The sequence below is a fragment of the Falco cherrug genome, chromosome Z (assembly GCF_023634085.1).
Source record: "Falco cherrug isolate bFalChe1 chromosome Z, bFalChe1.pri, whole genome shotgun sequence".
Classification (NCBI taxonomy): Eukaryota; Metazoa; Chordata; class Aves; order Falconiformes; family Falconidae; genus Falco; species Falco cherrug.
This window is the reverse complement of record NC_073720.1, coordinates 37,637,116-37,660,059: the sequence shown is the minus strand read 5'-3', so window position 1 is coordinate 37,660,059 and position 22,944 is coordinate 37,637,116. Positions and strand designations below refer to the sequence as shown.

The 22,944-nt window shown below is 40.3% G+C and overlaps 1 protein-coding gene across 3 annotated transcripts in view; it reads right to left on the bottom strand.

The window, feature by feature from the left end:
* FOCAD (focadhesin) overlaps positions 1-22,944 on the bottom strand; it is a 121,481-nt gene that overhangs the window by 20,281 nt on the left and 78,256 nt on the right. For all 3 annotated transcript variants that reach the window (XM_055698464.1, XM_055698465.1, XM_055698466.1), the window contains exons 23-29: positions 16,998-17,090; positions 14,756-14,844; positions 12,571-12,612; positions 9,586-9,694; positions 8,963-9,079; positions 6,971-7,209; positions 5,228-5,317 (exon numbers count right to left, since the gene is read on the bottom strand). In XM_055698464.1, the coding sequence (XP_055554439.1) occupies positions 5,228-5,317; positions 6,971-7,209; positions 8,963-9,079; positions 9,586-9,694; positions 12,571-12,612; positions 14,756-14,844; positions 16,998-17,090 (779 nt within the window). The remainder of the gene's footprint in view (positions 1-5,227; positions 5,318-6,970; positions 7,210-8,962; positions 9,080-9,585; positions 9,695-12,570; positions 12,613-14,755; positions 14,845-16,997; positions 17,091-22,944) is intronic.

The window sequence follows — 22,944 nt, the reverse complement described above, 5'->3', positions numbered from 1 at the left end:
GATGCAGGATAAAAGAAGAACAAAAGAAGAAAGTGTGTACTTAAAATAGTAAATCTTACTGTTGTGGTTTAATCCTAGGCAGTAATTAAGCACCACGCAGCTGCTCGCTCACTCCCCCCTCATCCAGGGGGGTGGGGAGGAGAATCAGAAAGGAGTGTAAAAACTCAAGGACTGAGATACAGTTTAATAATTGAGACAAAGTAAAATATAACAACAGTTAATACAAAAAGAAGGGACAAGGGGAAAGGAATGAAATCCAAAGGGAAGGGAGGAAAGAAAACACAACACAACCGCTCACCACCTGCTGACCGATGCCTGGCCCAACGATCAGCAGCCCTGGCCAGCCCCCCCTGCCCTCAGTTTACATATGCAGCATGATGCCCCATGGTATGGAATACCTCTTTGGCCAGCTGGGGTCAGCTGTCCAGGCAGTGTCCCCTCCCCATTCCCCATGCCCCTCCAGCCCTCTCACTGGCAGGGCTTGAGAAACCGGAAAGTCCCCAACCCAGTACAAACACCATCCAGCAACAACTAAAACCATCAGTGTCCTATCAACATGGTTCTCACATCAGAGCCAAAACACAGCACTGCACTAGCTACCAAGAAGAAAATTAACTCTATCCCTGCTGAATCCAGGACAACGATGTAGAAGTCTGATGACAGTTGTGATTGAAGATGTCTTAAAGTCAAATCAAACAGCTACTGACCTTGCAAAAAGCTCCATAAAGAGCAAGTTGGTTTAATGCTCCTGTGGTGGGTTGACCTTGGCTGGATGCCAGGTGCCCACCAAGCTGCTCTACCTCTCCCCTCCTCAGCAGAACAGGGCAGGGAGAAAATAAAATGAAAAGAAACTTGTGGGTCAAGATAAAGGCAGTTTTATGAAGCAACAGCAAAAGTCTCATGTGCAGAAGCAAAGGAAAACAAAAGGTGTTACTGTTCTCTACTTCCCATCAGCAGGCAGTGTCTGGCCACTTCCCAGGAAGCAGAGATCAGTACACGCCAGCAGTTGCTCCAGAAGACAAACACCATAAATAAAAAATGCTCCCCTTCCTTGTACTTTCTCTTTTACATCTGAGCAGATGCCGTACGGTATGGAATATCCCACTAGTCACTTGGGTTCAGCTGTCCTGGATATGTCCCCTCCCAAGATCTGGCCCATGCCCAGCCTAAGGTGGGGGGAGGTTGGAGAGGCAGCCCTGATGCTGTGCAGCGCTGCTCAGCAGTAGCCAAAACACTGGTGTGTTGTGTTATGAGCACCTTTCCAGCTACTGATATGAGCACAGAGCTGTGAGGGCTGCTATGGGGCTCAGCCAGACCCAGTACAGCTCCACACCGCAATTTAAAGGAAGGCTACTGTGTGTTTCAAGTTTCATAGCAATTTGCTCCTTACCACGTCGTTACTCAATATGTATCAGTGTTTATCATTTGCTCAATATTTCTCCAATATTTATTCTTACAGATGCAACCCAGTTCTGCCATGCACTAACTTTATACAAAAAGCTGTATCTGCAAAGGTCTTGCAGAATTCATCCTCAACATGGGAAATGTAACAAGGCAAGCCAGAAAATCTACTGCCCCTTAGTTTCCTCAAAAACTTTTTACATGCAAACCTTTCATAAGGTTAGAGTTAACTGAATCTTCAACACATTCTTCTTTATTAGCAGAAAGGCAGGGTGAGTGGGGGTGGGAAGAAGAAAAACCTTCCAATACAGGGACTGTATGTACTGCTCTTTGTTACCCATATGCTGTGCTGTTACAACTGGATCCTTGCCGTTGATTTTTTTTCTTTTAATTATTTATTTATTGTTTTTCCCCCATACACTGAGGTTCATCTGAAAAAAATCTACTTAATATAATCTACAAGAATAACTGGAAAAGTTAACAGCCATGAATGTACATGTTCACTCAACCTAAGCTCCACATAAATTAGGGTTGGGGAAAAAAAAAAAAAAAAAGAGTTGTTCCATAGCTTCTGTAATCAGGAAGTACAACAAAAACCTGTGGCCTAAAGAACTGTCTAAATCACCTGTCATACAGATTTTCCATATACATGCATACTGAAAAGTGGCATACCAGTACATTTTAATAATCTACTTATTTCACTTTCTGTCTAATATAAGGGCAGATTTAAGGCCCACTCACAGATCTCTCGATAACATGAGTGTATTCCATTTAAAATCAAGAGTAACTGCAAAGCTTCTAGGGCTCTGCCATCTGTGAAGCTCTGTTTCAGCTAAAAACTGAGGAAACATTGTATTACCACGCTTAACTATCTGAAATCTTCTTCCCCCTTTAAAAGTATGTTTCACTTTTTTTTTTTTTTCCCTGTGGAGTTATAACATAAAACTGTACTGATTTGCAAATGTTATTGTGACCTTTTCTGAGAGGAAACCTGCAGTTTAAGAGTATTTTATGCAATTTATACTGACATAGAGATTCTTACGGAACATAACTGGACTTTCACCAAACTAAAGCAGTGGCTCAGGGAAATATTCTTACTGCTTATTGAAAACAACTCTGTTTTCGTTTCTCTTACCTCTTCCCCCCTGCCCCAATTTTAAAGGACAATTCTCCTAACTAAATTAAGAAAATTGTATATAAACCCAACACTCCTATCAAGGCTTATGTCATCAGTGAAGCATGGTTGTGACCTCCAGTTTGCATAACACACACATAGATAAACCACTTTCTTACCTAGATACTCAAGGTAGAAGATCAGACCAAACCAAAACTTCAGCAAAAATATCTGTTTCTCAATAACGTCCTTCGATGTGCAAGAGGTCTCACTTACTCAACAACCCTGCACAGGTGCATTACTGAGTAGACACACATTTTCTAAAGCAAGTGGGAGGCATGCCACATCACACAAGCCTACAGCTGTCCAGTTAGGGCACTGGCAGGGTGCAGGATGGTGGCAGGGTGTGGGGCAGGGTGCAGGGGAGGGCATGGGCCTGGCAGGGTGCTGGCAGGATTGAGAGGGACAGAAGGGTGCAAGGCAGGGTGCCAGCAGAGCGCGGGGGGCTGTGTGCAGGGGGTCAGAAGGGTTCATAGTAGGGTGCAGGGCCCTGCAGGGTGTGGGGCAGGGGGCATGCAGGCTGGAGGACCAGGGGCCAGCAGGATGTGGGGCGGGGGGCCTGCAGGCTGGGGGGCAGGGTCTAGGGGGCCAGCAGGGTGCAGGGCAGGGGGCAGCAGGCTGGGGGCAGGGTGCAGGGGCCGCGGCGTTCCGCTAGGGGGCAGCATGAGCCCGGGAGCACAAATGCCTGCCCACCCTGCAGCCATGGCCACCCGCTCGCTCTAGTCCTGTACTCCCGTGGCAACCCCTCGCTGCCAGAGAAGTCTAGTTTGGCTTTTCCGTGAGGCATTTATCTCCAGCTAATAGGTTTCACAACAAGCAGTACCACTCAAGAGGCAGCTCAAATCCTGACTAAGCCATATAGGTTCACAGCCCAACGGTTTGCAACTGTGACCCCTCACAGCTTTTCAGGAGGTCCACTGGAGGAGGGAAGGAAAAAAGCAAACAGGAATTACTGCTCTGTTTCCTCTCAACAGGGAGGAACTGGGCAGATGTTCAAAATCAAATAAAAGTTCTATGTACCCGCACTGAGGCACTCAAGATACTGCAGTACCTTCCCTGACCTAGAAGGGAAATGACTGCTGTGGAAGACACACTACTAGTGATGCTCACGGTGTAATGGCAACGATACATGCGCTTTATTGTTCAGTTATTCCAGGTTTACCAACACCAATTGTGCAATACCTTTCAATAATTTCTTGCCCTGCTGGTGGGCTGCTCTTCTCTTTGGGACACCTGAAGCATAACCTCAGTTGGTTAATTTAAACATATTTGCTTTAACCAGTATTCAAAATGCCACCCACAGTTGTTAAACTAACGGCCTGGCTCTCCCAGACAAGTCAGTCACGTGAGGCAGCTGCTCCCCGAGATCGCACTATATTGCACACACATGCACATACCAGTAACAGGCTCCAACGCAGAAGCAGCTAGACTTCACCGAACACCTTGGTAATCACTCAAAAGCATCAAGGAAGGACTTATAGAAACATCTTTCGTTACTGAACGGGTGCAGGTAAGATCAGCAACCCTGCTCCTAGAATTGCTGGTATCTCCCCGCTGCCTGCGAGCAAGGTCATGTTCTCTACACATGCCCAAGGTTTTCACTTGTGGCAGTGGTGGCCACTGCTTCTTTTCACCTTGCACTAGGGACTGTGTGGAAAAACCTATGTGTGTGTTAGATATACGCACCTATGCATATGCTTATATATGTACATATATGAAGGCTTTTTTTAATATATATGCGTGTGTGTGCATGTGTGTATTCATATTCATTTATGGACACTCACTTTGAAGGGAGAAACACACAGAGGAATAAACCAGCAGGCATACCCTGAAATTCAACAAGCACCAACTCAGTCCTGTACCTGGCAACAGACAGTCTGGGGCCAGAGGAGCTGGGCATTAGCTCTTGGGGACAGCCTTGGGCACTGGTAGGCAGCAAGCCAAGGCAGGGCCAGACATGCACCCAGGCAGTGATGAGGGCCAGCAAAGCGTGGAGAACATGACAAGGACACAGCCATGAGAGCCAGGGGAAGGATCACGCCTCTACTCCATGCTCACTTATACACCTGGAATACTGCTCTGAATGCAGGACAGACAGCAACAAAACTGGAATGCATTCATGGAATGCTACTGAGGCAGCAAGGCTGGAGCCCTTGCCCTGACAGCAGAGGCTGTGGGGCCACAGCTGGCTCATCTGTGAGAAGGGACGGCTTTGGGGGCACCCAACAGCATCTCCAGCACTGACAGGAAAGGACGGAGGAGATGAAGCTGGGCTCTTACACGGTGGGAGGCCGAGAGGCAGTGGGCACAAGCTGAAATATCATCAGATGTTCACATGGAAGTAAGGACAGCCCAGAAGTGCCACCAGGGCCCAGAGACGATGTGCTGCCTCCAGTGCTGGGGGTTTCAAGCCCTGACTGTAAAGCCTCGGGCAAGTCAAAGCCCATGGCCGAGTCTGTCTTGGGAGGGATGCGGACTTCTGAAGGTCCTTGCCAGCCTGTGTGGGTTAGTGGTTCTACGGCAGAACTCAGAACAGGCTGGCTCCTTATCCTACCCTTACACTCTCTGTGTAGAATTAAGGAATAAAAGCATGAATTGAAAAGGTGGAGTTCAAAATAAAACTAAGTATCATAAGTAATGAAGGAAACTCACTTGTACTCCAGACTGGTGTCAAAGCAGCACTCTTCCAGCGCATCCAGGGACTTCACTAGAACTAAGTTAATCTGTTGACTGGGTATGTCACTACAAAAACAAATCAAAATAGAAACCAAAAACATCCAAAACACAGCTCTGCTTTTTAAATCATACAGGATATTAAACCACCTGCTAAGACTTAATGTGCCAGTAAACAGAGTTCTCTTCTTGCTGCAGGTTCTTATACTAGTCTGTAAGCAATAACTATATGACTGGTCATTTGTGTCACATTCATATAAACATACTCATATACAAATAACAAAAACATATTCAGACCTTAACTGGCAATCATTATTGCTACAACACCCAGCATCTAGGATTTGTAAAACACACCTCACAGGGGGAGGGGGATACCAATGGAACATGATCTCTACTAGACCTATAACTATTTATAAACTGAAAATTACGACGTTTTAAGATATTAGCTCTGTAAATCCCTATCTCCATCCATTTACCTAACTTACTGATAAAAAAGGAAACATTTACTTCTCAATCCAAAGATGTCATAGGGACTCCCCTCTTACAAAATATACACAGTTTTCTTAATGAACAGGGCATCTTTAATGTAAACAGACTCTATGATTTTATATTAGCTACAGCTACATCCCTACAAGTTTTGCTGTTGTTGCTTGGAAGAGTGTTTAAAATTAAGCTTTGGAGTTATGCAGGGCAGTGGAACAGTAAAACCTGCTACAGTCTGTAAGAGATTTTTAGATAAATTTATTGATTTCAACACTTCTTGCCAAACAAATAAAACCCCAAAATGCAAAAAAACATTCAAATACTCCAAAACACCAGGCTGACCTAACATCATTCTCTTGTGAGACACCCCATCCCCAAGTTACATGGCTGAGTCAGATGCAGCAAGGCATCAAGACACAAAAGGACAAGGATTAGAACAGAGCAATGCTGAACAGCATTTTAACAAAAGCAGGCATGTTGGAAAATTTAGCTTCACTGAGCAAATCTGTTTGACACCTGTGCCTGTGCACTACTTCAACATTTATTACAGGTATACAGGCATATATAGTATATACCCTATTATGGGTATATAGATATATATTATAGGCAGAAAGGATCCCTAGTAGTCAAGACCGAGGAGTATAAAGCCAAACCCGCTTCTTAATTTCTCTGGAATCATCAGAAATTTGCAGCCAAGGCCAACTCTTCTGCAAAAGAGGCATTTTCTACCAACTTCAGAACATCTCTTTGCTGCTAACACAGCTGTTAACAGCATGCCTTAAAGACAGTCCATTACTTCCGTTATAGCTCCATCCCTGTATGTGTAACTCACATGATGTAAGTGGATACTATCCAGTGTCCAGAGCACCACTTAGAAAGAAACCAATGAGAATTTATTGTGAATTATTTTACTATATTGTGAATTACTTTACAATTAAGCCTCCTAGGGCAGCTAGTGCTGTTTAAAAACAAGCGTGCGCCTCTTCTAGCTGACTCTTTGCACACTTACCTTAGGGTATTATGAAAATTAATCATCCATCCTGAAAAAATGGCAAAATATCCAGGATAGCACTGGGGGTGGTGTGGTAAAGACTGGTAACAAAAGACCCCTTTTAAGAAACATTGCAGATCCCCTCAAAATCATTTGCCTATGACTTGTAAATAATTCTTCAGAACTTAAGGCCATATGCTGAAAAATTAAGTTATTTGCATACCTACATTACATATAGTAATCCTTACCTGAGTTTTTCTTCATAGGAACATGAGATAAACATCCCCAAACCAAGGCCAACATGGATTTGAACAGCTTGAGACTCATCAGCATTTGGTTTCCCAGGTAACCTGTCAGTCAGCATACTCAGGACCTCCTCCACCTTCTCCTTGCATGATACAATGAAAACTGGCACTAGGAGAGACAAAGCAGTGGCGGCACAGGAACGAGCTATAATACTAGCAGTATTTTCACCTGAATAGGATTTCTAGAAAAACATAAAAGAAGGGAAGAAAATAGATCTCCTTTCCAGGTAGTAACACTCAGCACTTTAGGAATTTAAAATAAATACATATAGAGCAAACAGCAGCACAGATGTACTCCAATCTGACAATAAACAGCATTTCATGGAATTGCCTCTGGTAACAATTCTATTCATAATGTATTTTCTAAGCGTAAATAAGATTGTTAAGTATGAAACTGTAAACAAAATAAGATAGGTTGCAACTAGATTTTAACAGCTAGTAGGCACATAAATACATTGGACTATTTTAGTTTTCACCTTCCCTGTTAAAATATGCAGCAGCACGATCAGAAAAACAGAAACCAGCCATGATGTTAGTGTACTTCTGTAATTATAACACACTAAGAATTTAGTGAGCTGGAAAAAGCACTAACTTAAAACCATCACACCTAGGATAAAAAATACCATGAGATTTTGCAAGATAACCAGTAGAGATTTCTTGAAGAAAGATCTCTTACAAATGTTTTTAATTCCTTTCCGTTTTGAAAGGTAAAATCCATACAGCTACCTCTACTTATAAAGCAAGTTTGGACTGACTGTAAATGATAGCCTAATGTATATTTGTCAATTTCCATATGCAACTCTGAAAAAGAAAAGAAAAAAACTCCAGGATGCAAGGCACTCTGCAAGACAGTGATTTCAACTGTGTGCCCTAGAATTTTACACACATAAGATTTTAAAATTTTTTTGAAGTAAGCGGATTTTAGAAATGGAGCATTGTCACATTGTTCCATCTCAAAAATACCTTTTTTAAACAGTATTATTTTCAAAGGCAAGAATGACAGAACAATCTAACAAGAACTGCTACTGCTAACCAAGTGGTTGAATTTCCTTATGTCCAACCAGCCTTGCATTTATTTAACACTACATTTGTTTTGGTGATGTATGTCCCCTATCCGTGATGACATGCCAAAGCTGACTCAGGATCCATTTTCAGCTTTTTGATGCTAACATCTCATTACTGGACCAAACACAGCTCATGAATGCAGTTAAAGTTCTGGTTAGAAAACATTATGACACATTAGCAGGCTGGTATTTGGCCTTGTAGGACCCAAGTTCCCTTCCGCACCCATGACACAAAGAATCTCCAATCTTGTTTTGATAACAGATAGTCAAAGAGTTAACAATACCTATTCCTTAAGGTCTATATTGAGCTTTCAGTCCATTTCAAGACCCTACTTAAGAACTGCCTGATATGGCTTGAGAATTTCAGGCTGGTTATCACACTGCAAGCACATACTATACAACTACTGACCCTCAGGGGTTCAAGAGGTACTGTAAAATAAGAAACACTGGCTCCATAACTATCACATTTTGAGAAAGTATTGAAAAAGATTTCAGAGCCCTAAAGAACGGTGTCAGAATCACTCCAGGATTTGATAGTGTGGTTTGAGGAGAGTCTGTTCATATTAAAAAGTTTTGTTTTGTACATATGTGCCAAATATTCTTAGGTTTTGATGGATTTTTTTTGTTTTAAAAATTTCTTTCATTCATGTGTCCTCACATGTAGTTTTTACTATTTTGGTAATAAAGACAAAAACTCAAGGCAAACCCAAATAAAAGCAAAAAACATAACGAAATAAAAAGAACAAAAGCAAGAAAAATTTTGATTCTCCTCTATTATAACTACTACAGGGCAAACAGAAACAGGAAATTCCACACTAAGAACTCCGAAATACAGACGTTATTTGGTTGCCTTTAACACCACAACACATACCTGGTAGAAACATGGGAAGACTTGACCTTTAGGATGATAGCGGCTATTCACAATACTAAAGAGAGTCTCTGTGACCATATAAATCCAGTGTTTTGTGGGAATAAAATCGGGTTCAGTCTGTAAAAACCAAAATCAAATAATGATGCTTATTTTTTTTCTTAAATCGTGTCCTAGCTGAACAGAAGCTCAGCAGTTGATATTCCAGCTATGATCCATCAGGAATGAGACTATTTTGCCATGCTTACATACAGTAAGAAGCATATTTACTTGCCAATGCTGACCCTCCAGACACTACTTTTGATCAGGTTCTATGCAGTGAAAGCAAAAATGGTAAGAAAGAGTCTGGCTGGGTTTCAGTGTGCGCTAGACCTCTATCTCATCTGTCAACACCAATAAAAAAATGTATTAAGTCATTATGTTTTTTGTGAGAAGGCACCTACAAACTCTGACTGCTTTTGTACAGATCACACAGCAGCTACCAGATGGCATTCACTGAGCAGGGTGAAATCTGAACTTCAAAATATGAAGTACTTCACATCCACTTACCAGGCCCCAAACACCTGGTCATATTGCTTCATTCTATTTCACTAAAAGTAGAGAACTTTTTTCGCAGATTGACTCACCTCAGGCATCCCTTCAGCGTCTGAGGAAAGACTGCTTTCGTATTTGGCTACAGCAACTGCAAGACCAGTTAAGGCAAAAATACAGTTTCCTTTCACCACTGGGCTGTCTCTGGACAGAAAAAGGCACAGTTAAGAAGCATAATAGAGATGCAGACAACAAAACACGTATCTCAATGCAAAAACATTATGCCATAGGTGTTCCACAAGGGAAAGCCTTTGTACCTAGCAAATGTATTGAGCTGCCTTCTAGCTCAGCAAAAGTCTATCGCGTTTCATCTCAGGAATTAGAGAAAGAATGGAGGACAGAAGTGTTTCAGTCTTTTTTCTTGTTTGCCTTTTATATAAAGCCTAGCACAAACAAAGCTGTATAAAACCAGAAGCTTGCTTCCACTATAATGAAGCCTGCCACTCTGCAGAGCAAGTAGCACTCACAGAAATGCACCAGTTGTTCTTAGCTAGTACTATCTCTACACAGAACAACAAAAAAAGCTCTTCAAACAGAGAACGGTAGAGAGGCAGGTGCCACTTCACTGCAACAGCATCTGTTCAGAAGATTTAGCAGAGCTGCCATCACTGAAATCTCAGCTTAAAAAAAAAGTTTAAAGTTACTCCCCTGTGTTATGAAAACAGTAACATAAAGGAAAATAACAGGTTTCAAAGAGTAGTAACTTCCACCACAGTGCAAATGTTTACTTTTAAGGAACCAAGAAAAAAATATCTGCTACCTACAAATAGGAAAGAATATAATTGTGCTCAGTTTCATGAAAAGATAAATGTTGATAACCCAGTCATTCCCAGAAAACATATATAATGTTATATGCAATATAATCTTGTTGGAACTCTCTCAGTTGACAGTGTACTATACTTTTTGCATCAGTGTTCCATTTCTAAAAACTTCCTCAACTGTTGCAGTAAAAATACACCTACACTGCAAATTTAGGCATTTGTTCAGACCCAAAGATCTCATTTTCTTAACAAAAATACTTTCTGGATTTCTGGTTGTCCTGGTTTTGGCTGGAATAGAATTCATCTTTTTCTTAGTAGCTGGTACAATGCTGTGTTCTGGATTTAATAGAAGAATAATGTTGTTAACACACTGATGGTTTAGTTGTTGCTAAGTAGTACTTAGTCTAATTCAAGGACTTTTCAGTCTCCCATGCTCTGCCAGTGAGTAGGTGTACAAGAAGCTCTGAGGGAGCAGCGCCAGGACAGCTGATCTGAACTAGCCAAGGGATATTCCACAACACGGGACATCAAGCTGAGTATATAAATCAGGGGGAGTTGGCCAGGAGCTGCTGATCACTGCTCAGGGACCGGCTGGGCATCGGTCAGTGGGTGGTGAGCAGCTGTATTGCGCATCACTTGTTTTTTTTCTCCCTTAGGTTTTATTCCTCTCTCTCTCCCTCTCCTCTTCATTACAATTTTTTTTCTTGTTGTTGTTATTATTATTATTATTTACTTTATTTCAATTACTAAACTCTTCTTAACCCATGGGTTTTACATTTTTCTGATTCTCCTCTCCATCCCACCAGAGGAGGGCAGGGTCTGGGGTGGTGAGAGATTCGTTATGTGGCACTTAGTTGCTGGCTGGGGTTAAACTACGATAGTGGTTTGCTTCTTAAAATAAGGCACACAGATCTTAGTGGAAAGTCATTGACCTCTCCTGTTTGGAACAATAAAACTACCTCCTTTCAGGTAAGAGACACTTCAAAATAATTACAAGTAGGTGCTTAGTTAATTTCTTTGAAATCTCCCCCATATCTCTTGCCTTAAATAACTTCCTAATCTATGTACAGAACCTTTGTTCCTGTTGATCAACAACATCTAAAAGGTTACATTTCATTATGTACTTCAGACAGAAACTTAAATCTACATGCTCATGGAAGCTGCATGTTATTCATCCATCCCTCTCAAATTAGGCAATGCTCCTACCTCAACTAGTTTTGCTAATGAACTTCTGTAACTAAAACCATAATGTTAATCCCAGGACACAGAATATGATATATTTGAAGTTTGTTATTTTGTTCCTCTTTTATTTATCTCTTTTTACTATCTTAGAACACTGGTATTTTTACTGAGTAACTAAAATATCAAACAGATCTTCCTATTTCAACCCTCTTTAACTGACTCCTTCAAGATGGACCAACAGGTAAGGAAATGGAACAGCTGGGAATGTTTTAAATATCTGAATGATGATAAGTTAAAAAAGGAAAAGTTCAAACCTTTATGGAAAGTCTTAATTAAAATCTCCAGAACTCTCAAGTTGCAAAAATATTTCAAACTGGTCTTTTATACATTTACAAGAATACCAATGTTGAAACGGCCTGTGAGATTTCCCTGCAATTCTTTCACTGATGACATCTTTATGATATGGCATCCTCTAAGTACTTGTTCTTATGAAGATTCACTATTTTTGATGCTTTTGCTTAACCTGGTGCAAGTGGCCAATTTCAGGTTAACCAAGGGCAACGTTAAATAGGAAGCTAGCTGCCAGTGGAGAGTGAAAGGAGGAAGTCCAACCACCTCAGCAGCCTATGAAGGAAGGTTACGATACTGCTGCCTGAAAGCCATGCTAATTCTAATAGCAAATGAACAAGCCTTTCACAACCTGAAAACATGTAATTTCCTGCCTTTTGGGACATCTGGGCACAGAGACAGATACCTTAACAGAAAGTGCGACAGTTTTGAAGGGCCAATACTCCACTAAAGACCACTCAGCTTCTACATAAATGAAGCTACTTGAGACAAAGCGTTAAAAACCAAAACATGTAACACACAGCCCATATAGCACTACCCAGGCTTTACTCAAAAAATTAGGCATCAGCCTGACAGTCAGTGGTAAAAATCTGAAAGCACAAGGCGGGAAAGAGTTCCTTTCCTGAAATCATGAAACTGGGTAGATAACCAATTGCAGAATTTATCATCTTACATCTTCTGCCACAAAAAAGACCTCATTTTCATCTGTAATACACCAGTAGTTCTTACCTGGAAGCACCTTTAATAACATCGGTCAACATATCTCTGACCCTGCAATAGAAACGGAAAGAATTTACATCATGTTCATTATATTATAGCACGAACTCAGTTAATTTCTCCTTATACCTTACACACATTTATCCTAGGTTAACATTTATCTCATCTAGCTACTAGAAGACTTAGCGCAAATTAATCACAAGCATTAAACTGTAAACGTGCTTATGTACCACTGAACATTTCTTCATGCTCGTGTGCACTACCAATGTTTTATAAAGGGCTCTTATTTGACTTCATTCCAGTTCTTGTAAAATGTGGGTGCATACAATAGCTGTAAATCTGTCCTTGGAGCTGTTACACGTAAGTTTCCAGATCACTGTGCTATGTCTTAGCATAATAAAATAAAAATGTTTTACAACAGACAACTGTAACAATTTATCCAGCACTTACTATAGTGCTGGAAACCACTATGGGCAGTTATGCTATTAGGCAGTATAGTAACCTGAATCCATTTAAATGAAAACCATAGGAGTGGTTAGTTTCTTACACATTACTGTAGTTGATTTATAATAGGGTACTTGTTTGCATTTGTTTAGTTTTGCATTCATATAAAGACAGAAGCAGAGATGCAGCGAATCTTCTGTATTGCTAGGTTTGGGTAAGAAAAGAGATCCTCTATACAGCAACATACAACACCATCCTGGCCACGACTGCCACCCTACAGAAAAAGCTACACTCCAACCACAGTTCCACAACATGTGATTAGAAGACTAAAAATGTATGCCTAATAAAATAGGGCCATATGTTATAAGACTGAGTTATTCTCAGGCTTTAAAAGAGACCTACTCAGACTTTCCTTCACAACCACACCATCTTTGCACAGTTTCAAACCCAGCTCCACTAGAAACACTTAGACCAACTTGGCAAATACCAATGCAAAATTGCACAGTACTTAAACAATAAAGCATTAACACTACAGCTTATATGAAGTTCTCTACAACCAGGTTAAACCCAGTGGGCAACACGAATGCTTAATGGGTACTGAAGTTAGAGCCCTGAAGCACCAAGCAGTTAAGGGAGAACAGGAAAAGATATGAAAGCTAATACTGTGCTCCCCAGTTACTTACTGCTTTTATTTCGCTACTGTTTAAGGGAAGTCTGTTCATTTTTGACATTAACACTACTTAGGAAATACAGAACAGAAATCAGCTCAGGAGAAATCTATAAAAGCAGCACTGCTATAGGCATTCTCCTAAAGAGAAAGATAAAATGTTTTCTCTTTATACCCTATCAAGAAAGGGATCGGGTAGAGCAACAACAGAAAATTGTGCCACCTGCTACCTAAATAATCTCTTCTACTATAGTGTATCTTTCTGGATCCTACTATGAAACCCACTAATCTAGACTAGCTGGACCAAAACAACAGACACAAATCTTGTACTCCTCTTGAGTGGGACTTAGTAACACCTTTGTGACTGAAATGGGCAAAGGCCATTTTGGTTTTACTTGTACATATTTCATTCCCAATGCACTTATGAACAAGCACAGAAACATATTTATACTGCCTATGGATACGTGGTCCTTTCTCTGCATGAAGCCCCCTACTTACCACCTTGTCCCCCTGGTCATGCACATACATGGCTAAATCCTGACTGAGAGACACTCCTCAGCTGACTGAAGCAGAAGTAGCTGAGGATATGGATTAGGGTGTCTGGTTTTAAACAACAACCTCAGGCTCAGCACTGTCAATTTACCATACGAATTGAGCTGTGTCTCAGTTCACTACATCATACGTCATACCATGGCTTACATTTGTTTTATCAAGCTGTTTTCAATGAGACAGCTCACTTAAGTCTCCACATGTAAGTTTTCTCTTTGCATAATCCCTCTGCTTCAACATGACAAAACAAATACAGTTTTCCATTCCATCCAGTTGTTTACACCACAAAGCTTCAGGAACTGTAAAAGGGAAGGCACCTGTGAACCCATATATGGGAATCCTTACAATCACCCAGCAGTCTCTTTATTCGCACTCTCCCCTGCCTTGGTCATTGTATATGTGGTGGTCTGTTGTTTGTTATTTTTTAATTAGTGCTCCTACAGCCTTACTTACAAAACTAAAGGCTTTGAAGTCTTGCCCTCCTTTGACCCCTCGCTTGTCATTACAAGTGATCAGGAGCAGACAGGACTTCCTTACCAGAGCCAGGCTGTAAATTGTTTGTATTGCACCTCTTCTGGATCCTCTTTTCCATGTTTTAACTGCATCTCCAGCTCTGCCTGCCTCCCCTGCAGAATTACAGAGTAAGTCAGAAGTGGATATTACATGGCCAATCATCGTAAGATTTCTTCAGAGAACACTTAGGTAACAGATGTAGCCTTTCACTTGAGGGCTACTTCATACGTGAACTTGACTGCTTTTCATATGTGATCCCACTGTAATACACAATACAGTAAAAGTAAAAGAATTGATAATTTTTTAATTCTGAGGAAAACAAGCTGCAGATGGCTCAAGTGGCCACTAGGAGACATCTCTCCTAGAGCATGCAAAGTGTCAAGTTTCCTTGGGAGGGAGTACAACAAGCAGGGAACGAGATTTAGAAGCCTGCTAACTAAAATATATTCCAAGAATAAAACATCACCTTCTGGATTCACTACTTAAAGCAGAATTTCTCATCCTTTTCCATTCTATGACCCCAACCTCCCCGTGACCTCCTACTTATTTCTGTACCTTAAAGAAGATGATATGGATTCTAGCCGCTAACAATTGTTACCTAAATATATTAAGCAACTTTGTTAAATGTTCTGCCTCCAACTGTGAGGCAAGTACATCTCACCTTCTTTAGGTTGTCTGTTACTACTCCTTAGTAGTTATTATGCTTTAAGTGAAAAACACAGGCGCATAAGCTGCATGTTTCAGGTATTGAATTCTCATAGTTTGTGTGTGCACAAAATCCTGAGAATGCAAGAGAGCTGATCCTGTAAATTCAGATGCCACTCAAAATGTGACTCTCCACAGAGACTGAAGGAGCATATTCAAGAAGCGGACTAAATCGAAGGCTACATAAAAACTATGCAAAAACCTATTACAATTTCCCCAAACACGTAAACATTGGCTTAAGCTCTCTACTAAATCCCATAGGATCATCATGATGAGGTTGATTTCAGTCTCAAAAGCATGCTGAATGCACAAACTGGAAGAAGTGTGTAAGTGTGTGAGTATACATAATAAAAGACTAGAGGACTTCCAGGTGTCCAAAGGGAAAAAAACCCTCACAAAAGTGTTTTGGTGAGCTGGACTCTATGAACATCTGCCTCCAAACCGTAGAAATGAGTACTCTACAAGCTATTCAGAAAAACTGAATTATGTACTATCCAGACTACTTGGACTGCAGGTTTTTTTGGCCATCTCAGATGAAATGTACTACAAAAGCACAAGGAGTTAGATACTAAGTCTCCAATAAGGGACTTGAGAAACAAGCAAAATAGGCTTTATTGCCATGTAAAATGCCACAAAATGCTTGAGAGGCGTTCAGAAACAAGTCTGGTAAATGCCAGCTTCTGGTCAAATCTTGCCGCAGAGAGGAAACAAAACAGGAAAGTAACTAAATGCAAGCAACAATAGCCCCCTCTGTAGTTACAAGCTGTTGGGTGCTTTGTAATGGGGCTGGCTCGGCTTAGAATCTGCTGGTTTGCTGGTGGCCAAGATCAATTATGTTTTGCAAATGTTACAGAAGCACATGTTTTGTTGCACAGCAAAAGAAGGAACAGCCAAAACTTCTAGAATTTGCTCAGCAACCTGCACTGCTCACACTGGAAACAGCTCACATGGTCTGGAAATACAAATACGCCCTTCCAGTAGCACAAAGAGAGCCTTCTAGAACGCAGATATTTGTTAAAAGTTTTTTAGATCATTTCCCTGTTGAAAAACAAAATGACACTACATTGTTCTAGATATGTCAGCTAACCTAATGAAAGAGAGGTTTTAGGATATTTTCTAGTCATTAGATAGGGTGGAAAAATCAAGACTAGTCCTTCACAGCGTGACAGCATAACATGCTGGTTGGAGAAGTTCTGTTTAATGAAGCATCCCTCAACAGCTTCTGTTTCCTTTGTGATACTATTACTACAAAATTCCTACCCAAAATAATAGGTTAGAGCTCTAGCTAAAATTTCACATTTTAAAAATATTAAGAATTGACACATTCTGCAACTTGATACAAGAATATGACTGCAAGAACTTGAACTGTAAGCAGAAGTTACCCTTCTACAAAGTATCCCAGAAGACTCATTTTTATCTCCTTTTCAAAAATTTTTATCAGTAAACACCTAAAGCTTTATTTTTAAATTATTTTACTTGCATGAATGCTCTTGCTGGTAAAAATAAAACTCATACCACTTGGATAGGCATTAACATGCACAATTATGTACCTCAAAATTACCTGCAGGACTGCACTGTAGGCTCGATTCATAAATCCTAACCAGGACTGTGGCAGCAATACGGAACGGTGCCATTCAGAAGGTTGAATGTTAACCTGTGCAACACACCAGAAAGGGTAGACACGGTTACATTAAGTCTAACACAGGCAGAATATATTCTCCAACCTGTGATTTGCAGGCGATCATTTGCTCACGCCCACAGGACATTACACACGGCTGTAGGAAACTAAAATGACAATGTACTTTGTTTCTCTTTCTGGCTTTACCCACATCAAGTTACTTTCACCTTCGTTACCCAGGCCAGGCAAAATTGGTTGCTTCAGGTAGTTCAACAGGTAATTGATCCCAGAGAGAGCTGGAATTACATGTAGCAAAAAGCACAACACTTAGTAGTACTGGTAGACAAAAATACGTATGTAACAAAGACGTTAGTGCAGTTTACGCTTGTCATAGTTTTTGTAAATCTTAGGTGCTTTAAAAGCTTTAAACAGACAAAATAAATACAAGCAGATGACTAAACACAGGGGAGACTATTCAAAAGGAGTTAGTACCTATGACTGAGCATGTACCTGTGTTCAGGTACAAAGTTAAAACTTACTTTAAGGAAACGAATTGTTAAAAAAAAGAAAGGAACCACAAAGTTTCTTTCTAGGAAGCACCAGTATAGAACTAACAGGAGGAAAGCACCACCTCAAACAGCTTAAAGAAGTATGTGACAGCTCTCCCTGCCTGCCCCCAAATCTCATACAGGTATGACAACCTCAACTTCACAGCAAAAGAGTAACTCAAACATTCAATTATACAATGTGACATATGTGCACAGACTTTCCTCAGGAGCCCAAGGTTGTTCTCTTCAGTAAGCAGCATAGCAAACTGACTCAAAGACTTTTCCAGAACATGTTGAAAAGCAAAAATGAAGTCAAGTGATCTCAGTAACAAGCCATTTTCTAGCCCTTGGTAGCTTAATGAAATAACTACAAGGGTAAGTTAAACAGAGCGGGTCACAAATTCAAGGCCACCCAGAAAGTTCTCCCAGATGTCAGAGTCCTGTGTGATACATGCACCTGTCTCCCCGCAACTTGCATGTTACGCAATATATAAATGAAAATATATTAATTCACAAAAAATATAGTTAGAAGAGTCTGTTTCCCTCTATTCATTACTGCCTTAACTGCAGCAACATTTTATTACCCTAAGACAGGAGTTCAGGTGTCCTCTCCTTTTAAACTGCTGTGTTTTCAGACCCATAAACAACACAAGCTCTGTAATTAAAATGATGGATGTGCACTGTTATATCTCATCATATTCCATGGTAGGCATACAAAATTGGGTTTTCTTGCTACTGTCCAATTATTTCTACTGTCTGTCTCTACCAAAAAAAAATTGAAAAAAATGTCATCACAGCCATCTGGACTCCATTGGAAATAAATTATTTAATCTCAGCAGTTTCCAGAGTAATCAGTTTTTAATAAAGGAAAGACAAACATGTCAGGTTGATGTGAGATGGGATATATCTCAGTATCCACTGTTTAAGGCATACAATTCCTATTTCTAAATTAAAAGAACATACCAGACACCCTGAGTTATGGGAAAACCCTGTGAGCTGTGATCAAAATTGTGCAAAGCCCACCTAGAGTAACTTACTCTGCCAGGCTTAATCCCAGAAGGTTATTATTATTCCTTTTTATTCCTCCTGTTTTATTTTATTACAGAGACATGTCACTGTTAATAACATGTAATATACTCCATGCTTCAAGGTGTGCAAACCCCTTCTTTCTCCATCACGTGCTCCACTAGCCTCCTCTGTACAGATTGGTTAACCAAGATAAACAACTGAACTCCTCTTGTCTGTTATTTATCTTCCAAAGTCTTCCTTCTCCACCTCCTCTATTTTATGCCCCTAATGATCTACATAAAGTGGTCAATATTCTTTCTTTACATGGATATTAGAACAAAAACCAAAGGACTGTGCTAAAGTTTCATGCCCACTGTCAATGGCGAACTTAAAAACAGTTTTTGAGTTAGTACTAATATATCTATACAAATAAAGACAACCTAAAAGTCAACCAAAAGAGATGACCTGCTCCACTGCACAGCCAATACAAATAACACCCTGCAGAAAAACAAGAGATCTCATCTTTAAATAAGTCAATAATACTAGTCTTTCCCTTTCAGTCAAAGTTTTATTCACACCCTCCTTCCACCTCTGCTCATCAATTCCTCCAACAAGCTGATGAGCAGTCAAGGCTCCAGTGAGAATTGTTTGCCTTAGGTTCCCGAGGCATCTGCAGCAGCTCTAGTCTTCCCCTTTGCCTCCACTGTGAGACTATTTTAGATTTGTGCATTTAGATTTGCCTGGTCTCACGATAATCTATAATGTTCACCACATAATCCACAATTATGCACCAGAATAAAAAGCAGGCCTTTGAAACCCTTCAAGTGTTCATGCAGGAAAGAGAAAGTTTTAGGTGTATTGTTGCATTTAAAGCAACTAGACAACATGGTCTGATCAGGAACATATTACTAGCACTTTACACATATTCTCTAAAATTTGCAGATGTGCTTGATGACCAGCAGAATTGCTGAGCAGCTTTTAATTAAATAACTCACTTCATTGCAGTTAACAGTTTGCAGATACGTGGAATGAGATAAAGACAAAAGGGTATCTTCACATTGAGTAAAATTCATCTACGACTGAAAATGACTGGATACAGTGCTGAAGATGATCACCTAAGCAGTGCCGATACCTGCTGTTTCTGTACAGGAAACCAGCAGTCTTTATTTCTCTATCACTGCATACACAGTGGTAACAACAACTACATTAAGCACTGGTTAACTAATACTAGCGAGCATAGACAAAGCTGACAGTAAGTGAAGTTCAGATTCTTTTGAGCACATAATTTATGTGTAAGAAGATATTGGGCAGGGGGGAAACACATGAAAGGAGGCACAAGGGACTTCTGAACTAGCAATGACTGGTTGTGAAACACTGTCACACTGGTCCTGCAATGCTCTTACGAGGCAGCATAACCAGACCAGGCTGTCAAGTAGTTTTCAAGGAAGAGCTGCACCCTGATACCTCAGGCAGTAAGAAACAGCATGAGCTAGGAGCTAGTACTCAGAGCCTGTTGATTGATGGTTAAGAAGGACATCCCTCCCTGAAATGACACACAAGCATAGACTTTGTTGCCCAAAATCCAAGACAAAGAGTGCTGGCAAATGACAGGAGATACTATTCTTGTATTTCAGCACTTCTGAACACACAAGTTTTGCAGACTTCTGCAAGACTGGAAAGTAATTTTCAATGAAATCAGAAGCTCATTTCCCCTCTCCAGTGCACTCCCAATAAAGATCAAACACCATGGCAAGATTATTGATGAGCTTTTTTTCAGCACAGGTGCCTTTGTGCTGCCACAGATCATTTTGCACTGATAAACAGCCAGCAGAGGGCACACAAAATAAAATTAGGGAACAGTGAAATAAAGCATGTTTCTGTCATTTCCCTGGGTATCTGAGATCATACTGTTTAAAGAAGCTAGAAATTATGATATCATTAATATTTATGGCCCATCTTAAACTCTGCTGTAGACCAGGGAGACTGGGAATCCATTACAGTCTTTTAAAAAGTACAACACGTTTCCACCTTGATAGCCCTGTGAACTCACATGGTCCCTAAATCCAGCTGATCTCTAACAATGTACGGCTCTGAAAGCATGTCTTAGACAATACCCATATGTCAGTGAAATGTTTAGGCATGTATTTAAACGCTCTTCTCACATATGGGACATATAAACTGCAGCCTCAGTGATTTCATAAACAGGGCTAGCATTACATATCCATATCTATCAAAAATTGAAGTAGCATGTCTTTCAATCTCAATTTTGCTTACAGGCTCTCTTTAACATACTTGCATGCATACACTTCCAAATCCTCCCCCTCCAGCATTCCTTTGTGAGAAAAAAAATTGTCTTTCTCCAAGGCACATTAGACTGAGGAGGAGAAAATCAAAAATCTGTCAACAAACTTACTTCCTGAATACTGTTTCATCACTGGAGGAGATACAGTGGTGGAAACCAGTACAAAGTAGTCCATAATCTGAACTAGATCCATTCAAATACCTAGGCAAAGAAGAATACACTACAGCAAATTCTGTTCCAGAAAACCTGATTATCATCTTAAGGTACCATACAAGGTTTGAATAAGCCCTTGAATCTCTTGATTACATCAAAATCAAACCAGGAAAGAGATTTACAGAAGGCGCTTTCCACTTCATGGCTCAAGGATGCATGTCATCACAGCACATTTAATGAACGCACTTAAAATAGAAGTAGGGAATGCTTCTTCTATGAGTATACAGAGCGCCTAACGTGACTCTTATTTGTAGAGCAGTATTTAATACTGTACAACTCACCACTGGCACCCAACTTTGCAACTGTGCCTGTAAATATGACTAATTATTAGAGCAAAATAACTATGCGAGCTCCAACATAAAACACTTGAATACCAGGAAAAACGCAAAGGCAAGATCATCCTCCTTAATTTTTAAAAACATTGCACCAAAAGGGCTGTCAAAACCACCATTTACCACACCTGTGTGCCAAAAGCTGGCTGCCTCTGTGCTTTTTGCCTGCAGCATGAACTGTTCTCTTCACCTCCACTAAAGAAAGAAAAGATAGGTAGACATCTGAAAGCCTAGTAACTTTAACCCAAAACATACATTTACAGAACCATCAAAACATATGGTACATGATGTGAACATATGTGACCATCATTCATTTTCACAACAGAGGTAAGTGCAGCTGGTAAGAAATTATTCCTATAAACTCATAGGAAGAATTACTCCAAAACCTGAAGCAGTCACAGGTAATTACTAGCTAACCTAGCCCAGGTGACTATGATAAACCTTAGGGACTACTTGTACAGTACAATCCAGGCAGCCATAGTGAAAACAAAGAAAACCCATGGTCTATGTGACTTCTGACCACTGTGACTACAGTAACTTACATGTCCTCTCAAAGAGAGGTTATGAAGCTGTGTTTAGTAATCAAACAAATAGCACATCCCCATTTCTGGGGGAAAGATAATCTCCTCTTTCAAGTCAGCAGTGACCAGTAAAAAGCAATACAGCATTTATTGAACAGATGTTCTTCCTCCCATGAGATAACAGTTCAAATAACATCAAAAAAACCTTCTGCATCTTAATCTGATCCTGCTGACAGGTATTATAGCTGCATCCAGTCCCTCAGAAAATAGAGTAACACCTGGGAGACAGAGTAAGTCTGGCCCATTATGGTTTAACAGTAAATTACCTTTTCAGTGTTGTTGTTACTGTTAGATTTGAATGGCAGCTGAACCTAGGTATTTGTTACTTGTATGCTTTATAGACTTTTGAACATACAAGAAGAAATTCATTCTTCTGCATACAAACCTCATTTAGCTCTTCTTTTTTGGCAGCAGAATCTCAGGCATCATGCTTTTTTACACATAAAGAATCCTACAAAAATGAAACTGGTTGCCTCAAGCCCCTCCCCAGGCCCCAGATTTCAAAAAACGAAATGTAATAATGGCAACTAAGCATGTCAGATACAGAAAGATATGCAACCTGTAATTCACATTCTACAGATGTAAACTTGGCAATTATATTGATCACTGCTAATCCCTAAATAATGAAATGCCAAGTGCTGGGGAATTTTAGAGATAACAACAAATGGATGCTTGCTATCTCCCAACTAATTGTAATTTCTTGGTGTTTACATCCACCTCACAGTTTTCTCAGAGCTTTACGCTAACTGCAATGCTTCCAAGGCAAATTTTAATCTTCTTTTTAATGAAATGCTTCTTACTTTACTTAAAAAGTCACTATAACAGTTAAAACTCCCCACCCAAAATAAAAATGAGTGAAAGCAATAGCAAAGAAGTGTCATTCTGGTAATTTAAACCCCCTAAAAA